This window comes from Centroberyx gerrardi, chromosome 16, assembly GCF_048128805.1.
Source record: "Centroberyx gerrardi isolate f3 chromosome 16, fCenGer3.hap1.cur.20231027, whole genome shotgun sequence".
Lineage (NCBI taxonomy): Eukaryota > Metazoa > Chordata > Actinopteri > Beryciformes > Berycidae > Centroberyx > Centroberyx gerrardi.
Genome location: NC_136012.1, coordinates 20,625,683 through 20,647,630, shown reverse-complemented (window position 1 = coordinate 20,647,630; position 21,948 = coordinate 20,625,683). Strand labels below are relative to the sequence as shown.

General features: G+C 40.6%; 1 protein-coding gene across 7 annotated transcripts in view; it reads left to right on the top strand.

Annotated features, from left to right (window-relative positions):
- Nucleotides 1-21,948, top strand: part of atp8a1 (ATPase phospholipid transporting 8A1) — a 111,876-nt gene that overhangs the window by 40,484 nt on the left and 49,444 nt on the right. For 2 of the 7 annotated variants that reach the window (XM_071900257.2, XM_071900258.2), the window contains exons 10-20: nucleotides 408-519; nucleotides 1,252-1,417; nucleotides 4,598-4,725; nucleotides 5,526-5,603; nucleotides 5,809-5,897; nucleotides 10,264-10,308; nucleotides 14,066-14,138; nucleotides 18,347-18,452; nucleotides 20,057-20,139; nucleotides 21,318-21,367; nucleotides 21,783-21,852. In XM_071900257.2, the coding sequence (XP_071756358.1) occupies nucleotides 408-519; nucleotides 1,252-1,417; nucleotides 4,598-4,725; nucleotides 5,526-5,603; nucleotides 5,809-5,897; nucleotides 10,264-10,308; nucleotides 14,066-14,138; nucleotides 18,347-18,452; nucleotides 20,057-20,139; nucleotides 21,318-21,367; nucleotides 21,783-21,852 (1,000 nt within the window). Of the gene's footprint in view, nucleotides 1-407; nucleotides 520-1,251; nucleotides 1,424-4,597; nucleotides 4,726-5,525; nucleotides 5,604-5,808; nucleotides 5,898-10,263; nucleotides 10,309-14,065; nucleotides 14,139-18,346; nucleotides 18,453-20,056; nucleotides 20,140-21,317; nucleotides 21,368-21,782; nucleotides 21,853-21,948 lie in introns of all 7 variants that reach the window. The other 5 variants (XM_071900255.2, XM_071900256.2, XM_071900261.2 and 2 more) reach the window with 3 other exon arrangements.

Below are 21,948 nucleotides of genomic sequence, written 5' to 3'. Positions count from 1 at the left end.
TTTTTGGGGCCTTTGCCATCGATTGGCAGGAAAATACATTATATAAGTCTGTAGTGCAGCTTAATTTTATTATGTTTTGGCTTTATTCTAGTAGTTGGGAATAAAAACCTCTACTGAAAAAGCATTTTCACCAGTAGCTATGTCTGGCTTTTGACCCATTAGGTTTTAACCCCTGTTTATCACTCAATATATCCAAAGTAAGAGTCTATAAATGTGTCAACCAATGTGTAACTTCAGTTACCCACCATGCCTTTAAAAAGTACCAAAAATAATTTAAACATTCTCTAAAAAGTTATAGTTCAGTCATTTTGCAAGAGAAGGTGTTACTCTTTTTTTAAATGGTGGATACCTCAGTCTGCAGTAAACCTCTATAGCTGTACTCATGGCAGTGGTGTTTCTTACTGCAGTACAATGCCACTGGGTCCAGACCAGATCTTACTGAGAGGAGCCCAGCTGAGGAACACCCAGTGGGTCCATGGTATAGTGGTCTATACAGGACATGACACAAAGCTCATGCAGGTAAAGCACATTTGCACAACATTTGGACTTGTAAGAGTTTATTTATTTGTAGTTAGAAAATGACAAGTACAGTCCTCTCTGTCAAGATCTGCACATAGTCTATATGTTCACGGTGCTGGAGTCTCAGTCAGCTATAACACTAACACTAACTAGCCATTGTCATCCGCATGGTCTTTCCCCTGGTGTTTTGCTAGAGTTAGAAAATGACAACACAGAAAGAAGAGGGAAAAATACAGATTGTATACTGTAGGTGAGAAGGAAGCAAAGGAAGGAAGCAAAAATACAAAAGGGAGCAAGGAAGCAAAAATACAAAAAATGTATACAATATATCAAAACCAGTAGAACCATGGTTACTGTGACTCAGACTTCCAAAGTGATAAGCTGGCATAATGAGCAAAATATTCTTCAGTGTGATACTATATTCTATTGATTTTGCGTCATTGGTGGAATTTTACTTGTTGATACATACATGCACTAAATGTATTAAACCTTCAAATTCAAATATGATGAATATGTCAGAATGTATGTGCCTGCATGTATTTCAATAAACCTTAGGATGTTTTTTCAGTAAGATTTAATATTCAAACATATCATGCTCCCAAACAACTTCTTAATGGGGTTCAGACAAGTGACAATCTCCTGCAGTGCTGTTTTGAGGGCGTACAAAGCAGAACATCACTCTGTATTTGGCCATGCTTTTTCTTTTATTACCACAACTCTTTTGTTACCCAGAATTCCACTCGGCCTCCTCTGAAGCTGTCCAACGTGGAGCGCATCACCAACTTCCAGATCCTTGTGCTGTTTGGCTGCTTGCTGGCCATCTCTCTGGTCTGCTCCATCGGCCAAACCATCTGGAAGTACCAGTACGGCAATGCCGCCTGGTATATGGATCTCAACTGTAAGAGTCCCAGCAGCCCATACTACACCTCTTATTCCACATATTTTGTCTCACTTGTCCATATCTGCTTAATTCTTTGTCATTTTAAGTTACTTTGTTAAGTGTTGGTGTGTGTTGCTGTCGTTTTTATGTTGCCTCAGTTAAAATATGTTTGGCAATACAAGTGAAATATGTGGCAATGTGGGAATAAGTGAATTCCCTGTAATCGGGAAAAGAAAGCTGTGACATGCATAGATGTGATGTGAATGAGACTGAGTGAAAAAAGAAATGGTTGAATATCACTGCGCTGCTGTACTTTTTTGTTCCTTTCTAATGTTCTGTTTGATTTTTTTGTTTTCTTTGTTGTCGTTTTTTTAACAGCTCCAGGTAACAACCATTTAAAAGCCTTGGCCATCCGTGAATGACCCTCCCTTACTAACCCCTAACTGAAGCTCTGCCTTTGCTAAGCAAATGAAGCCCCCTACCCTCGCCCCTATATGGTTGCCCTACTTTGTATGGGCCCATGCCATGGACAAGCACATACCAGGGATCCAACAATAGGTTTTTCCCCTCCAGCTCTCTTATACCTTCGTTTAGTTCCTTTTAGTGCCTGATGCAAACAGTGTCTCACTTTTCCTCCATTTTTGTGTGGCACGTTAAGCGCTTTGCAATTCCCAAGCCTCAGACCCTCATCTTATTTTTTTTCTCATTATTTCACCAAAAAATGAATTGCAGCACTTATTTTCTGCTCTTTGACTGCCAGGGAAATGAGGTTGTACTCAGGAAGCTTTTCATGGCAGGAGGCTTATACTTGTTTGTTGCTTGAACACAACATGCAGTGCAGCCCAAGGGGCAAGAGCTGACATTTTCTAAATGCCTCTGCTGCCTTATTTTCTTGTGTTTATTTTCTGAAAGACAGAGACAGAGAGAAAGTGGAGGGAGAGATGCAAAAACCTTTGTAGGTCTTAAATGTGTTTTCAAGCCCTTCTGAAAAATGGCTCTCAATTAAAGTGCTAGTTTTACACAAACATCTATTGACATAACACAAATAAATACGGATAATAATAATAATAAGAAGAAAGGCATATTAAAGGTGAATTCCTTGACCATTTTGTCTGTTGTGATGAAGCTCTGAACCTGGTTTGCAAAGTGATTATCGTGCCATTCTGGCCATTACTCTGTATCCTGATAGGCCTGTGTAGGAGAGGTTGTGCCCTGATCAGTTTAAGCTTGTATTATGACTTACACTGTTCCTTTTTATAAGATGTTGTATTGGCTTAGATTGGCTTCACAAGGGTTTTAATGTCCTCTGTGGCATTAAAACCCACATCTAAAAGACCCCATAAAGAACTGATGAGGGGAATGTAAGTCATAAAGCAGGCGTCCATCTTGAGACTGACTGTATTTCCATAAGGAGTTGTTGAGACTCTGTCCAGTGCATATTATCCAACCTGTGACAAAAGAGAGAGGTGGCAGATCTTCATACCGTAAACATCCTATTCACATACACCGTGTATACCAAAATTAATGTAATTGCACCTTTAGACACAATTTGTCAGACTTGACATTGGCAAGGTAAATGCAGACGACGACAGAACAGTCAGCACGGGAAAAATGTTAGCCCACCACACATCAAACATCATGGCCCATATGTCACCGAGGGCTGCGATTATGCACGCCTGGTAAATAATTCATTTGACTTTGACCCAGCGCAGAGTGCTGACACCGGCCCTCGCTGGCATTCTTCCAAGCCTATACATCTTAACAACTTACCTTTATGCAGATTGAGTGCAAAAATGAATAACGGCCATTTGTTATGCATTCATGCCACCTGCTACACCTCACTCTGTTATATTCATGTCAACTAAATAGAAGGTAGCTGTATTTTTTTTTCTCCACGTCATTTAGTTTCTGCTGACTATTTCTCTTAGTAAAATGCTGATCTGTTAACTGATAGCACAGTGAAGGCTCTTTGTCCCACACTGTTACCTAAAAGTTTGCTGGAGGTTGTGGCTTCTCCTTTTACCACTACTCTTAGCGTAAAGTTGAGGAGATGTGGTGGTCTTACTTTAATGTACACAAGCTGTATGAAATGAAAGAAAAAAGAATTACAAACTGAAATAACTCACTCTTCCGCTCCTGCAACTAGTTCCTCAGGCTGTTGCTGTGTGAAGTGATTTCTTTGTCAACATCCTTGTTTAAAAAATGGTTATAAACACTAGCATGCATTAAACTTAGGAAACATAAAAAAAAAAGACATCAAGCTTAGTTGTGACTTGTGCATGTCCTGGTTTGCTATGATTTGATTGTTTTTTATGGCTCTTAATTTAGATCCAACCCAATTCCTCTCCCATTTGATAGCAAAACTATCGCATAAGGGCAAATCACAAGCTGACTACTAGAAATAAGCGATGTAGTGAACTTTAACACTTCTAATTTTTGGTAGCATAATCCACCCACTCTTTTCCACGCCTTGTTGGTTGAGAATGTGCTATGGACTGAATCTCCCTCCTTTGTCTTGAGAGCATCCAACACGTTTGTCTTCCTCCCCACTTCTGAAATTTTTTCCCTCCTATATGTGCTGTTGTACCAGTAGCAGTAGCTTCCATTCTGCCATTTCCTTTGTGCCATTTAGTTTCTTTTGCAATCATTCTGTCATGGGGAAGGGCTGTCCCTCTCAACCGCAATGCTAAGATCAAGGCTTGGGTTGAGGAAGGTAACTCTTGCACCTCCTGCAAGCTGAGGAAAGGTAAACCACATCACTCCTGTTTTCGTGTATGGTGTCAGTGGGGTTACATGTCATCACTGATTCGGGGTGGGTTGGGGTGGTGGGGGGAACCAGCATCATTTTGCATAGTGCTTTGTGGAATTCATTGCCTGGATCATGCTGGATGCCAAGGCTGCTGCTATGACACTAATGACATCTGAGATACTTCAGTCCCTGTCCGCTACTTTGAATCTTTGGGACGTTAAATTGGACTGCTAATCAGTTGAGTTGTGAGAGGATGAGGTTGGGCGGAAGAAATGGTTAATTCCAGCTAATGCAACGTTAGCCCAACACATTCTCTGCGTTGTGATAACGTTGATCATTAGCCGGGAGTAGCTTTGGGCATTTTCATTTAACCAATGGATATTTTCAGAACCAGCACTCATGAGTCTCCTGTGTATTGCTCCCTTTGTCCAAAACTCGTCCCCTGACAGATGGCGGGGCGGCTAACTTTGGCCTCAACTTCCTCACCTTCATCATCCTGTTCAACAACCTGATCCCCATCAGTCTGCTGGTCACCCTCGAGGTTATCAAGTTCATCCAAGCCTTTTTCATCAACTGGGTGAGTTAAAGATACAATCAGTAATTTATTGGAACCAAACTCTGAATTTCAGATAAATTCACAATTGTCCTTGACAGGTTTGACTTGAAAGTGAAAAATAAATAATAAAATAAAAAAATCAGATTACTGATGTCAATCAGTCAGTCATAAATCAAAATACAGGTGTATTTTACCTCAGTATTAACATACATTACAAATGTAAACAAACCTACAGCAGAATACACGTAAAACCTGTTTTACTGTTGCATGCTGTGAGTTCAAGCAATAGCAATGAGTGAAAAAATGTCCTCAATCCAATAAAGCATTATATAAACAAAGCAAGCAGGGGTTGTCATTTGTACAGAGCAGTGCATAGTCAAGCCAGTACTTCTGAAACCTGAGTGACATGAAGCATTGGAGTGAGTACTCAGAACATTATGCTCTTATCATCGCTAGCAACTAGGTCAACCCCACCAACTACCTCAGCTCAGAAATCTTCCCGTTCTTTGCCTGAAGTTCTACTGAGCGCCTTTATTCATTAATTTTTAAATGAAAATCCAAGCTAGGAATTTTTAGCAGTATTTAGGGCAATTCTCAGTTGGTCTGTTTCCCACAGCCCCAGATGGTTCAGCGTTTTCTTTAGGGAAAACAGACCAAGGGGACCAAGGGCCTGACTGAAGTGAAGCATGAAACTTTTTTCCAATTTAGTTCTTTTACTTTCACCATTGATGTGAAGATTACTTTGATATGTTTTATTTTTTACCAAAAAGTTTTGTCTCAGTAGATAAGTTACATGTGAAGTTCTTTATGATTGCTTTCAGGACACAGATATGCTCTATGAGCCCACCAACACACCTGCCATGGCTCGCACCTCCAACCTGAATGAAGAATTAGGCCAGGTAATGAAATGGGATTCGAATTACACTCTCTGCTTGGTTAACTCTCACTTTATCTTGACTAGAGACCTGGACAAAGTAGAGGTCTTGCCCTCCTCTGATTAAAACAAATGCCAGTTGGCACACACCTATGGCATGCACAAGGCTGATCGACACAGAGGATTTACTCATGCTGTCGGTCATGCTCCCCCCTTCCCTCCCCATACAGGTGAAATACATTTTCTCTGACAAGACGGGGACACTGACCTGCAACGTGATGCAGTTCAAGAAGTGCACCGTCGCCGGCGTGGCCTATGGGTGAGTCTGCTCTCCTCCCTCATCCCTCCTTCCTTCCCCCCTCGATCCTCTACCGCCGCCTCCCACATCACCTTCATTAAATGCAGAGTGTGCATCATAGTACATCTGGCGCTTCTGTCTCCTCCCTTGCCTCCTCATTAGCAGCTGCATCAGTGCTCCTCTCAACATAGACTATAAATAAAAGGCGGACAGACATTTGCAAGCAAAGGCACTTTACCCTCTCCTTCGCAGGCATTCAGCCATCGTTTGTCTTGCTGGAGGTTTGTGTGAAGTGAAATCTGGCTATACATTTAAGTTTTTTCTTTGTAAGAGAGATCTTGTCAAGGTCTCATGTTCAGACTGAGGACTTGTGAGAAAGCAATATTCAGAAAACTAATTTAAAGCTCAGTTAGTGTTGCAAGACCTATTTGTCTGTAACTACACAAAATTAGGTTACATGAATGCATGAATATTGGCAACATAGCCTCTGGTAAAGGTAGGCGTTTAGCCAGAATCTACAATACAGATTTCTGTAACACCATTATACTTTTCCCTCCTGTCACACCCTTTGATGTAATGGCTTATCCTATTATAGTGTTATATTTCGTTAAGTCAGCACTTAATGTTTTTTTTTTCTATGAACATACTATAATTTTGTTTTAGTGTATTAATAATTTGCCTCAGTGCATGCAAATAGTGGGAGTGAGCAGAGTATCTTTACAGGACCAAAGCAAGCGCTGGCGTAACAGTACATGATAAATCCCATTAGGATTCAATTAAAAGCATGATTGATGAGGTGCAGGCTGAAGGACATGAGAGAGCATTTTATCTGGAGTTCTCTGTACTCAAGCTCTCATTATGCTATGATTGCTAGTCCAGTGAGGACACTCACAACTTCTCACTGTGGATCCCCAAGTCAAGAGCATAAAATTTAACACTTAAATAAAGTGATAAATGTTGATGATGTGATAACTCGCTGACCATCACTTATTTTCTTTATTTCTAACCCTCACTGCTGTTGAAAGGTAGTGTCATTTGACACATTTTTTTTTTTTTTACCTATGGTCTTTTGAGATCAACATCTTTTGTGCTACATAATGTCCTTTTTTCTCCTTTTTTTACCCTCATTTAATTGGGTATAGCCTGTCGCTCACCAGGGACAGAAACTTTTTCCTGCAAAGATCGAAGTTAGGCAGCAGCCTCGCTTTCATCCCAAATAGAGATATCTTCCTTTGATTCTCTGAAACGAGGACTCCCTCTTATACCACTGATAAATATGGATGAGTGTTTCATAGCAGGAGAGGAAAAGTCAGCTTCTAATGAGGCGAGCCAATTTTGATGATCCTATCATTTGGCCCTCTGCTCTCCTCTTAGGGTTCCCAAGCTAAGAGTTGTGAGGGTTAGATTCAAAATGAAATCATCAGATTACTGATTATCTGCTTACATTTCATTATACTGTGTTTGTAATCCACCAGACTGCTCAACCCCAGTAACATCATCTGAATAGATGTAACAGTAATGTTATCCACTGGGATGCTCAAACTCTGTAATCTGTTTAATTTTCTGTTATTTTTTGATTAATTTACTTCCAATTTTCTCCAAATTAGAACATAATGTTGTACAGTATTATAATCATTGTCTGCAACCAATATCCATCATTGTTTCAAGACGTGTTAAATTATGATGAATGTTGATAATCTCACAATGTAAATGCCTTTTTCTCTCAAAACCTGTTTCTATGTCATCCAGGATTTTTTTTCAGAAGTAGCTTTAATGTGTCTAAGAAAAAATAAACTCTAAGGTATTAGTTACCAGATTTTTCAGTTCATGACTATCACATTTTGATTCAATTCAAGATTTTAGAAGCATCACATTGAGGGAGATAACATAGAATTATCTGCCAAAATGTGTTAGACAGTGCTGTTCAAAGCAAATAATCAATAGCCTAATCTATGGCAGAGTATTCTGGCGATGAGGTTAATGTCAATGTAATTTCTCTGCAAGTACTCTGTTATAAAGGTTTTATACAGTTTGTGAAGTATGGAAAATGTATATTTATAGAAGTACATGATGAATTCATTGTCCAGGTATTCACCTAACTGGGTCTGATTGCACATACATAAAGTTACATGTAATATGAGTTTGAAAACTGGTACTTGCTTCCTATTCCTACAATAGACTTATAGTCTTATCCAGTGGCCTGCTTTCCTGTGGTAAATATTGGGAAAAATAGTTTTAAGGCACATATGGTTTTATTATTCTTAAAATTTTCTTTATATCAATCACACTTATCTATTTTGGTCATGAACATACTTAAATACTCTTTTAAGCACGCCTACTTTGTTGACGTTTTATTCCTGCCTCTTGTATGAAGATAGTCTCCACAGTTCTTCAGGAAGTAGTAGTAGATAGACTTGGAATGAAAACTGACAAAGAAATCTAAAGAAATCTAAAGAATAAAATAATATAGAAGTAGGTTTTTCTCTTACATTAGTGCACACACACTGTTGTGTGACTTGTAGTTTGGTGCCCGCACACCCCCAAACCCCCCTCACACTGCCTCTTGCATGTCCTCCTCACCACAAATTAAGTGCTGCTGTAATTAATAATGTCATCCCCAAGGGTGCAGACATTAATTAATTCCACTGGATGGGAGTCCAAATCTCAAAAAGAGATACTGTATAGGTTAGAAAGGCTCCCAGAATCCTCCCGACCTTAGTTGGAGTTAGATGTACTTGAGTGGCTTAACTCACAAAAATATGTTGAGTTTAAAATAAAATGTTCTTTTTCTGAGGCTTTTGTCATTGTATAGTGCATAGTGGTGGATATAAAAACTACACTGGATGCACTTTGTTAGATATGTCTAATATCTGTCTAATGTCTAATATTGTATTAGCCCATATCCTGGCCAGTCTGTTTGTTGCAGATAACCACAGCGTTACTTGAGTTCACTCAAGGTACACAACCCCGAGGCTCGCAATGATGTTCAGGCAGTCCGAATCAAATTGAGAGCCTTAATGTTCAGTGAAGCACATTGTCTGGTCAGCTCCACTCCTTCTCATATTATTACAATTAACAAAACCCCGGACTGCAGTTAGTCTGCCAGAGCGGAGATGTGAAAATAATTTGGTGCCTCATTTTGGAACAGTGTGCGCTCTGACCACATTTACAATTTCCGACAAGATGGGACTTAGCAGCCATGAAAATATACATACACACACACTCTACCCTCTCTCTTTGTGTCTCTGTTACATATATGCACACACACACACACACACACACACACACATACTCAAAATCCAGGGCTAATTGCCAAGACCCGTTCCTCCTCTTGCCTGACGAGGAACTAGAGGGAAGACATCTCACTTGAATAATATTGAATGATTCCAAGACATTGACATTTTCCTCCAAGTTTGCTTCTGCCTCACTTGCTTTTGCCTTCCCTCTGCCTCTAACTTTTTCTTCACAAAAGCAAGTATTCATCTCATTTTCTTAAAAACTCCTAAAACAGATATGGGCCATACTTTCTGAGCGCAATATCTGTAAATGTATTATACTTGATTATTTTCCACAATAGAATTAATATATAATGTTTTGTAAATGAATAATGGCCACACATCTTATGTGGGCATAATGCTCACAATGCATTGACTGTTGAGCCTTCTGGAAGTCTTGTTCGCCTAATTCAATGAGACATTTTTAATGGGAGAGAGATGATTTCCACTTGATAATCCCAGTGACTAACCCCTGTGGCAGGCCCTTTTATCATTTACTTTCTAAAATGCACTATTCACTAAAATAGCCACTAGTACTTATTTATTGCTCACTAGTCACTATTCTGCCAGTTACTAGTCACTATTGTCAGCCCTCCGTTCTCTCTGTCAGCCCTCCGTTCTCTCTGTCAGCCCTCCGTTCTCTCTGTCAGCCCTCCGTTCTCTCTGTCAGCCCTCCGTTCTCTCTGTCAGCCCTCCGTTCTCTCTGTCAGCCCTCCGTTCTTTCCGTCATCCGTCAATGTGTCAGCCCCATAAAGAATACATTGGCTCAATCTGTTTTTGACAGATACAAAATCTCTGTCTGGCTGCCCCCTTAATGATAACAGGGCCTGCTATAGTCACCGCTGTGAACCCTCTCCCTTACAACCCCTACGCCTCCTCTAACATCCAAGCCAGGTTTTTGCATAGGTGCTCATCCTAGTTTAACAGCACCGTCAGATCCTGTGCATTGGCTCTTGTGGCTACAGTCCTTCCTGTTATCTGACCTATGCCAATGAAACTCATAAACAAACCCATCTTTAATCAAATCCTGGTGCCTGCACTTTCACAGAACATGCTAACGCTAGATTTTCTCAACAAGATGATTTCTTTTCCCCCCACCTTCGCTCCAACAGTCACGTCCCTGAGGCTGAGGAGGGTAGTTTTGCAGAGGATGACTGGTAAGATGACTGGGTGTGAAATGATGGTTGTGTTCCTGCTCCTCGCTTCTGTGATGTATTGGTGCTGCCTTGCATTGTGGGAATCGTGACTTTGAACAGAATACTTCAGTGTATCGTGTGTGGCTTTTTTTCATGTGTTTAGTACACTTGGGACATGTTGTATGTGACTGTGGCACTTGATATATTGTGTGTATCTGTTGATGTGGAAGAACAAAGGATCTGCATTGATATGTCTAATTATAGGCTAGTATGGTATCAGAGTTATTTTTGAATTATAAGGGGGAACGTATTGCAGCTTCATGACAAGGTGCACTCATAAATTCAGCAGTTTTGACAGATCAGTCTTGCTACTGAATTAAGCTGTCCAGAACTTATGTTGTGTTGATGCTGAAGTTGTCAAGGAGATGTCAGCACATCCTTCCCCCAGTAGCATCAAACTAGCTTTGGAGAAGATGGCTATACACACACACACATACACACACACACACTCAGAGAGACACCCACATGCACACACACACTCCTACCCCTGAGATCCATCTGCTACAGTGTTGAGATCCGCAGGCGCAGCATGGGTGTGTCTCATCCATTTTGCATGGGGGATCGGGCCTGTTTGTCAATGCCTATTATGCCAAAATGTAGAATGTTGCTGCTGTAGAAGAAAGGGGAGACTTGGGGTGGCTGTTGCCAACTTCTGTGAAAGCATGTCTCTTTTTACTGTTTCTCTCTCTCTGAAACAACTGAGTGGAGGCTGTGTTAGTGTAATGTGAGGTACTGTAATAACACAGAACAGCCTTACAGATACAGGCACAAGTGAAAAGAGACTGTTAGTGAAAGTGTTTTGCCTCCAGATGGTAAGTGTGAATAAAACATAAACCCATCACCAGAACAGGCAATGCTCGCTCTTTCACTTTTTAAAATATCTTTCTTTCTTAACCCTTATCACTTATCACTGGGTTTTCTTCAGTATTAAACTTTTCTCAATACTATGGTACTCTTTGAAGAGGTAATCCACCCTAGACTTTGTTGACTGTGCAAATTCACTTCCATCAGGATAACACAACTTCAGTGATTTCTATCCAATCAACTTAGCCATTTTACTTGCTTGGCATTCAAACCCAGAACGTTGCAGTTACATGGTCTGCACCTTACACCTCTGAGCCACTGGGACACGCTTGGCACTCACTTGCAGATAATGAAAACACTGTTTTCAGACCCTGAGTCTAACAGTCTAGTTTGTCCTCTTTGTTGCTATGCTGCTACATGCTTCAGCTACAAGGAAACTACAAGAGGTGCTATAAACTTCATATATATAAGAAAGAAACTGATAAGGGAAGAGATTTTTAAGTCATCAATATTGCTAAAATGTTATTAATTCCCTACCCTATCCATACTGCAGTGGGAACTGTAAGTCATTATGTATAAATAGTACATTTATTGTTACAACCTTATCGATGTGCCATCATATGTTGCCCCTTCACACAAAGAAAAAGATTCTTTGCGCACAGATTATAAGGAAATGTACAGTGTAGACTTCATGAAGACCACACCCCAACATTTGCAGTCTTTGTACCAAAGACATTAGGTCACTTGTATCCAAAACATCACGTTAATTCAACACAAAGCTTAACTCAGTCCAGGCAGTGAATCTTTTTTTTTTTTTCTATCACCATAACTGGCTGGTGTAGCAAGTCCGCGACTATCGACTGTGAACAACCAGCACCCTTGTTCCCATAGTGACAGGACCTCTGTGTGCCGGCAGATAATCAATAACTGACCGTCCTCCACACCCAGCCTTGTGCCCCAGAAATTTCATCAAGACGATGGACATGGCGAGCTGCGCCACTGCTGCAGCAGACAAAGGCTTAGTCTTGCAAAACCTCCTTTCCTGTACAGGTGTTAGAGATGGTGAAACAATATTAATAAATCAATAAGAATTCTCTCAAAAAGCAGCATGTCTTCGTTGCACAATTCAAATGCATTTTTTTTTCTTTACTATTTCTTTTTATTATGAATTTATAAGGCTACAGAGAAGTTGCCAAGATAGATGTAGAGACAGTGCATGACCATACAAGCCACATGGATGTAACCTAATCAGAGCAAGACATCAACAAAATGAGAAGCCACATATTCAATATGATACAATAACCTAAAGCCATTTAGTTGAAGCAGCCACACTCCTTAGTAAGTGTTTGTGTCCCTGTGCATGGGGCGTAGAGAAATGGAGAAATTGCTTCCCGCTTGCTCCCTGACATATTTTAATACAAGCCTGTGAGTGTGATAGATTTCACTTACCTCCAGTGCATCTAGGTGTAACACCATGTCTGCTCCAGCCCTGCTATATAATTGCATTGCTGTCTCTTTCCTACTTTTCTTCCCCCCCCCAAAGCTGCATTTATTTGCTGTGCACTAGATGGGAATATTGCTGGCTGGCTTGTAGGGGTCGAAACAGAGCATCCTGTGGGATTAGGAAGATTTATAGTTGCTAATGGCAGCCTCAGTAACATTTCTATTAAGCCTCAGTTCCATGGACAGAGCTGCCGTCTACCTGATCTATAGGACTCTATTTATCACAATCATCAATCGATCTCTGCTGGAGGGCCAGTGGGCGGCTGGTGTCTATATAAAATCAGTGCTCTGAGACACTGTTGGATAAAAATATCCTTTCCTTTTTCAGTGAAAAGGTCTGTTCTCTGCAATCCAAGTTATGCATCTTGTTTTCCCAATTCAGCATGACTTCCTGCTTGCACTTTGATGAAAGATTGTATCAGTAACATGTTTTTGTTGTTTGGTTTGCCATTTTCCTGGTGAAGGATTATAGCATATTACATTATTTTGGGCTTAGTCTCTAACAAAAAGCATCTCTTGTGCATTTATGCAAAACTAATTTTATTTCCAGTGATTATCATACCAAATGATGGGCTTTTGGGCTTTCAGTGCTGTATGAGCGATATTACTTTATACTTTTAACTGCCAGAAATGCAGTCTGTTTACCATTTCCCTATAAACAGTTCCTCTTGTGTTGTTTAATTTCTGAAACCAGAGGGACCACCATGTAAGGAGTTTTGGAGATGACTGAAATTTATATATATATAAGGAGGAAAATGAATACATGAATGAATGCATGAATGAGTGTGGGTTTTTTGTAGAATTTTGTGAAAATTTCCCCTTTTAGGCCTCTGTTTTCCCAAAGGATCAACCACTACCAGGGGACACACTTTTGGAAATCATTCCCAACAAATGTCAATGTCTTTGCAATACAGCGTGGTTGTGTTAATACCAGTTAGAAACCTGCTTGGTGGTCCTGTTCTCAGCACACATTAGTTATGTGTGTATATTGTGGCATTAAAGAAGAAATTCTGGGTAGCATTGGTTGAACAGAGCAGCACATTTAAACAAGCCTGCCAGGCTGCACAATTTTAGGTAACTCGTCATTTTCAACCTTCAAACTGGGAAATCACAGGATTGTCCATGCAGGCTCCAAGAGGTTCTATTTTTGCTGTTATTGAATAAGAGATCAATTCTGACATGCTTAATAATGATATGATTTGAAAAAGTGTCAGAAGTTGCTGGATGTTGTTAGAATTGACCATTGTCTCTCTTTGAAAATGAGTGATATCCAGTTTGTTGTTTACTCTTTGCCGCCTTAGTCTACTGTCACTGTAACATGTGTTCTAGTCAGGTAGACTATAAGTGTAATGGTGTCACAAAGCATTTCAGTGTGTTGTGTGGTTCTGACTCCTCTGTCTCTCATTGCCAGCCACAGCACACAGTCATCAGAGGAGGCTGGATTTAATGACCCGAGCTTACTGGAAAACCTCCAAAGTAATCACGTAAGTAACTCCAGGGTTCCCCACCACCCACCAGCAGGGATGGCTGCTGTTCAGGGCAAAGTTAAGAGGGATGTAGAATTTAATTGTATGTGTGTGGTTGTATAATGTCTTCTTGCCATTTTAAACGGGTCTTACTGATGTGATATACTTGTGTTGGCTGTATGCTAGTCTTTTGAATGGTGACAACTTGCATTTATATTGAAAAGGCTACAATATTTTCATTCAAGATGTCAAAAATAGTGGTAAGAAACCTTTCCATTCTGTGATGCTTTCTAGTATGCATTTTTTGTTATATACACTAGACTTACTAGACTTTTCTGGGGCAAAAAGAAGTGTTTTGACAGCCAAATTGACCTCCTGTGATTCCCTGCAATATCAATTTGATTAAAATCATGCCGAGGGAGTGACTACTGTTTCCTCGCAAGCCATTGTAAACACAAGCAGGCAAACACAGACTAATTAGTTCACTCTGACAGGATGAAGGCCTGCTTCGTCCTCGTTAAAGTAATTATGAGCCATTTGGAATCCTAGAATTCCAATTTGTTTATCCAGTGTGGGGAACTGTACAGTTGTGCGTAGTCTTCATGCAGAGCACACAACTTCTTGTCAGTGATTACTTCAGTGTGAGGAAATCGATTAATAAAGCATTCTGCCTCAAAATGGGGACTGTCACATGCATTTGGGGACTGTCACAGGAGCTGAGAGGGGGGGGCAGCTGCCACCTGTAGTGATGAAATGGGTGAAAGCTGTGATTGATTGGCTGGTTGAGTCACTCGGTTGCCAGACAGCGTGGGGGAGGCAGAATGTCACATCTAATTACATACAGTAGCATCGCCCAGGGAAGGGTAGTAATCCTACTGTGATGTTTGCTGTGTTATGACAGCAGAAACTCTCCACACATTAATGAGTTTGTCTAGGATCTGCTTTAGTTTTCTATTGATAGCCCTGCACCCACTGCTAATTACAATGTGTACAACACACCATTATTTAGAAACCACAATCTCTCTCCGTCTCTTGTAAGGATTTTGATTATGATTACTCTAATGGAGTATAGTTGTATTAGTGTTTTGTTGATGGTGGTATTCTGGCACTTGTGTGAGTCATATTTGTTCCTCATAATGTTTTTCTTGAAGATAAGTCACTTAATATGTGAGGAAACTGTCACTTGATACTTTTGAAATACACTAGAGGAAAACTGTTGTGACATTGATATGAAATCCACAAGAGTTGAACCTTTTACATTACAGCTAGTTAACATTACCTCAAACCCTCAAAACACCAGCTGAAATACCTTTTCAGACACACTACAAGTCATCCATCAATGGACGCCCTCTCTTATATTGTACTATAGATCAATTTAAGTCCAAACACTTTGTCCTTTGGGTTATCAGTGGCCATCAGGAGTTTGCTTACTTAAACATTAGTAATCCTTATCATTATCAACAGTTTTGCAGCGCTTTGGGCTGTTTATAGGAGTGATGTTGATACAGCGGTGAGGGGGATGGCGGACTAGTGGAGAGGGGAATTAACAGTGCTGACAAAAATAAACATCCCCTCTGGTGCTTTTCATGTTCTCTTGAGTCACTGGACATGTTCTCCGCCCGCAGAGCTTCAGCAGTCTTCGTGTTTGTTTGTTTGCTCACCCGGGCTCTCTGCATGGTTTTCTATGACCCCTTCAACTTTTTCCACACTGGCCATGTCCGAAGCAATGAGCGTCTGTCACTGTTGCCGTGACACAGATTACCCAGGAGTCCGTGGGGGCGAGAGCCGGCAGCGGCGTATTAGCTGTCACATCTAATTGTGCCATCAGAGCCGACTGTGGGCGTAGCAACGTGCTCTGAACTCTCTGCCTAGGTGACCATCACCCTGGCTGTCACACACACACACACACACACACACACACACACGCGACACACAGACACACATGCCTGCATATACACTTGGGTCACACATATGCACACCTGCACACACACACCCTCTCTCTTTGTGTCTTTCTGTCACATATATGCACACACACACACACACACACACACACACACTCGTCCTTCAGAGTCTACCTGTCAGCCCAGACCAGATTAGCATTCTGGTAGGAGGCAGAGGGGTCCTCACAGCCACCTGGCCTGTAATAGACTCTGTGTACTTTCATTTGCAAAAGGCCCTTTGATTTGCCCTCCCTCCTTCATTCATGGCTCCTTTGTTCCCAGACAGGCAACGCTGTTCAAAGAGATATCATGACAGACAGTACAAGGATAAAAGCAGATTTAATAATATGTATGCACAAAGCTTTTTGTTCTATAGGTTGTTTCATAAAGTTCAACGTAAATGGGTGTTGGCTTGAAGGAGCAATCTAGAGGAGAAACTATGCTGTTTTAGAATTACATTTGGATAGACATTTTTTGTAAGAATACATACAAGAGACTAATCCACAGTCACCAATTCATAACATGGCTTTACCATGCGCTTTTCATGTACTGTACAATCATTAAAGGGACATGAGCACCTTTTGTCTGGGTGCTGTTTCTTTGAGACGTACTCATTATTGGTTGCTTGTAATGTTGGTGATCTGGGAATTTAAGCTTATTCTAATGTTGCAGTCATTGTAAGAAGCAATAGCAGTCGGATTAGAGTCCATATTGTTGCTGTATGATTTATCCCTAGCGTAGCCCGGGGGGCTGCTGATATCCCCTGTACCAGCTGAGGTCACTGACTGTAGGCTGGTGGTCCTGCAACCCCCAGATAGGAGCCTCAGCAGATGCCTGTCCCAGTCTACCCCATGGCTAGCTTCCCCAGTCATTAACGTCAGATGCTCGTAGTATATAGGCTAGGCTCAGTATGTTTTTTTTCATTAGTTGACACAAGTTTATATTGCATGCACAAGCATGATTCACCAAGCAGTCATACAGTAAATGTATGTCAGCAGCTGGGAAACTGGCATTCTGTGGGATCCTATTAAAATTATGGAACTATTGCTTTGTCTCCAGCGGCTATTAGCTTACAGCCTAAAGAGGATGTGGCCAAACACAGCTGGCCAATGGCTGAGCCACCTGTGTTTCACAACCTGACTAAACCTGACTGAAGCTGCACTCAAACTACAGCATGAAGAATAAATGGCTGTATACATAGACTGTTTCCTGTTTATTGTGAATAAGCTTTGTCCAATAATCATTTGTAGTTGGTTGTAGTAAATTAACATTTGTTTCACAAAATATGTGACTGGGAGAAGAATAGTGATGAAACATTCAGGTGTCTCGTTTGTTTTCCTGTTCTGTCTCTGTAGTGCTGAAATGAAATGTTGATTTGGGGTGCATGATTTGCGACTGTTATTTTCAAATCCTGCTGCTCTTTGTCTAGTTGGATAATCAATGGAGATGCATACCAGACCATACTACACAGTAGTCAGGCCCCGCCAGGTTGAACAGAGCTAATGAAGACAAGGCACATGTCCTATTCAGAAAGCAGACAATTAGCTTTAAATAAGAGATTCCAAGCATTAGTGGTCATAATCATTTGATAGCGTCATTGCTAGAGTTGTTGTTGTGATTCAAACTAAGATAACTATCAGTGCGACCCAATAGGATTAGGTTCACTGAGAAGGCAAGATTTAGTATTATAGTACTTCTAAATAATTAGATATAGCATTTCCAAATAATTCATAATGTTTGCTTTGTAACCTGCTCGGGGGACCAGATGGATGGCTTAAGACAATGCAGTGCCATGAAGTTTAGACTGTTTGAAAATCAATCTAGTGTACTTTTTGTGATGGACAACATATCTGACACTTGATGTGCCACTGTCTGAACTGTCCTGATGTGGCAAGCCTCACCCATATGGTGCCCAAAATAGGTTAAAACAAGTGCTAAGAATTACTTGCACGTACTTTTTGACCCAGGTCTGCTTAGATTTCTTATGAACAGGAGCAATTTATTATATGCCTGACTGTACACTCAACACATATTGAAAGCGGTGTATGATTTTCTAGCAGGTCATGTGTGTCATCCATCCATAGGTATATGAAAGGAGCGAAAGGTGACAGTGTGACTCATGCAGATTCTGTCCAACAGTGCACTCTCTATGGATAATTTTCTTTAATGACTGTAACACTGTGTGTCTAGTTACTTATTCCTCTTTTTTTCTTGTGAGGCGTTTCATTAAAGAACATCAAAAGTCAAAGTCTCCCCTCCCCTCCCCTCCCCTCCCCCCCCCTGTAGCCTACAGCTGCTGTCATCCTGGAGTTCATGACCATGATGGCCATCTGTCACACTGCAGTCCCTGAACGCACCGATGGCAAAATCACCTACCAGGCGGCTTCTCCAGGTGCGCCGCACCCTCCTCAAGCACGACAACTTAGAGCAACTTAGAAATAGCACTAACACCATCCTACTGTGTGGGATTCTTATTTTAGCCAAGAGTTTGTCAAAAATATCAGTTAATCCTTAGTAAATGGAGAGTTAATCTAAAGGGGAATTAAGGAAAATGGCCTAATGAAGAACGAGCAAAGAAGCAAACAAACAGAAAAAATCAGGATAGCAAGATGTCAAGCCTAGATAACAGGGAACCTGGTAGCTAATCAAATTTTGTTTTTCAATTCTTTTTGTTGAGATATTTCATTTTCAGTTCAATTTCCTATGTTCCTTAGTAAATGGAACACCTGACCTCACTACTGCCTTCAGACACCTATATTTCATAAAGTTATATAATCATACAGAATAGGAGAAGAAGAGATGCCAGGAACTGATGTTGCAAAATCAAATAGCCTGTACGAAAAACACATGGCACCTTGATTCTCTTGCTAAAATTAGGCTTAATTGGACCTACAGTACTTTGATCAACCAAGGATGAAAGTGTTTGAGTGGCAGTGATGAGGTAAAGACCTGTTTCTCTGCATCTTCTGCTCCACATTTCATCTGGTAGGCCCACTCTGTAAGAGTTGTTCCAGAATCTATTTGGCCACTTCACCTTTGGGTTTATTCACATAAGTTGTTGAAGAGTTTGGAAAATAAGCTTTTTGGAACATTCTTTATTTATTTATTTATTTAACCTTTATTTAACCAGGAAGTCCCTTGAGATTGAAATCTCTTTTCCGAGGGAGCCCTGGCCAAGACGGCACACCAGTTACAGTTTAAATAGAAATAAAACACAACAGACAGGGAATACAAACATCAAACACACAAGGAAGAGACTATATCCAGCTCAATTCTTTCTTAACTGATTACTTATCAGAACAGATCTGTGTTACTCCAGAATGTAACCAATCATTTTACAGCTTTTTCTTTCCTTTTTTTTAGCACTGTATTGCAGTTACAGATTTGACTTTTAAATGAAAAGTACTACAATTTCTGCAATCTGTTTTAAGTGCCATTTTTACAGCTTAATAAGATAAGCTGTAAGATAATGAGCTCAAAAAATGTCAGCACTGTATGTTTGATGTTCACTATTTTCCTTTGTAATAATTATCAAATGCCTTTTGATTACATGAAAAGGCATTATTTAATAACTGAACAATGCAACGCTACTGCTTTTCTTTTCACATTTTCCTTTGATATGAGAGATAAGATGAGCCTTTTTTTAGCCTGACTACTTAGAACAATAATGGTTTTATGGAGCTTTGGGGTTTGAAGCAGAGCAGGGAATGGCTGCAAAGAGAAAGCTAGCTAAGTGAACTGTAAACAACATGCAGAAAGCTTTTCTCTCCCTGCAGCATCCTCATGCAAGCTGCAGTAAAACATACCTGTTGCACAGCCTCCATTTCCTGCCCTCACTGTGAAAACTGTCTAGTTGAATTAGTTTTATGTACCAAATATAAATGTGGTTCTTATCGTGAATGTCAAACTCATGTCCATGTTGTCTTGACAGCATTGTATGCCCACAGATTGTGTGTGCTCATCTGTAACATTTTGGGTTCTCTTTTTGCTTCCAAGATGAAGGAGCTCTGGTGAGAGCAGCACGGAACCTGGGCTTTGTGTTTTCTGGTCGAACCCCAGACAGTGTCATCGTGGAAACGGTAAGATGAACCAAGACGAGAGTATAATGAAAGGCACACAGGCTATTGAATTGATGAATGGATCCACTTTATCTTTAATATGGGCAAAAGGATGCCTTAGTATTTAGAGAGACTGACCCTTAACCAAAAAGTTGCAAGACCAATCTTGAGCAAGACATTGACTTAAGACTATCTGCTTGCTCAATGTTAGTCACTCTGGATAACATCAGCTAATTGCCTGAAAAGTAATGGAATGTAATATACTTATGAAAGGCTTGATGAGCAAAACAAATCATGAATTGTGCATTTCACCAGCTCATAAAACTACACACAGCCTCACTTTGCCCCATTTAGCTGTGGCCTTGGAAGACTACTGTGATTGTGTACTGAAGAGTGACACAAAAATGCTTACATTGTCCCATGCTGAACAAAAAGCCATTACTTTTTACCCTAGATTGGAAGAATGGAAGCCTTTCTTTTCATAAGAATTAGTTTCAATGACCACAACACATATCCCAACTATGTTTTTCCACACAGTTGTACTGTCTCTGCAATCTGTAAAACTTTAACTTTAGTAACTCTCCATTTTGCCGTGTTGCTCAGATGTTCCAATGAAATCAGCAACAGACCGTAAGATAAAGCTAATACACAATGCCAGGGAGGATTCTGGCTTTTGTAGTCACATGTGCCAGTAATGGAAAATGGCTAACTTCACATCCGCTGTGATTATATTATAAGGCGATACGTCGTGTGTCCTCTCCAAAGCTAAGGTCGCTCATTGTGTTGTTCTCTTAATTGGCTAACCTGGTGATTGCACTTGGGGAAGATCCAGAGGCTGGAAGACCAAAACCATTTTCTAATTTTGCCCACTGAGAACATCTTGCCTCTGAGATATTTGTCCAAGTTCTTAACCTTTATTAGGCCTTATAAAGCTCTCGGCGTCTATTTAATTATTCTCTCTTGTATCTAGCGGTCTCTACAATTAAGGAAGTTAATTGAATCTTACCTTATTATTCTCCCACCATCAGCTCAGTGCAGGCAACTGATAAACACAGTTAAAGTGCAATTAAGCCTGATTGGAGAGGGGTTGCAGGGTTGGTTTGTGGTGTTTGAGATAAGATGTCTTAGAAGAAGACTAAGGCTGAGTTGAGTTGTCTCTTTTTGGAGTACACTGACACGTCTGTCTTTTTTGGTCTTAGCCTGGAACAGAGGACAAGTATGAGCTGCTTCATGTGCTGGAGTTCACAAGGTAGTACTTTCATAAATGTGTTGTTCTCATAATTAATTATTGTGTATACAGCTGCAGCATACTTGGTGATTTAGAACATGTTGTCCATACAGTTCTGCATATATTACAGTACAACTTGTATCTGATTTGTGATGATGGTGCTGCAGGTCTACAGCAATGATTATATTTGCCACAGAATCCCCAAATGAATCTTATGGAGTCACACGCTTTAGAGTGCGTCATCTGCCTTTTGCTCTCACATGATTTGTGCTAATTAATTGTGAGACGTAGGTGTGTTATCTTGTTACACACTGTTTAAATTTGAATTTCAACAGACGTATGCTAGTTCAAATAGTATGTGATAATTTGCTTCTAGTGGCTGTAACACCTTGTGATGTGCGTTCTCTCACTTAATTTCTCTCCCTGTCTCTCTCAGCGCTAGGAAGAGGATGTCAGTCATCATGCGCACCCCATCTGGGAAGATCCGCCTCTACTGCAAAGGAGCCGTGAGTGTCTGTCTCTCTCCATGGCAACGCATGACAGGCCATCACCATCATTACCACAGGAGTGTTGAATGCTCTCTTCCCCCTGTTGCCTCCCTC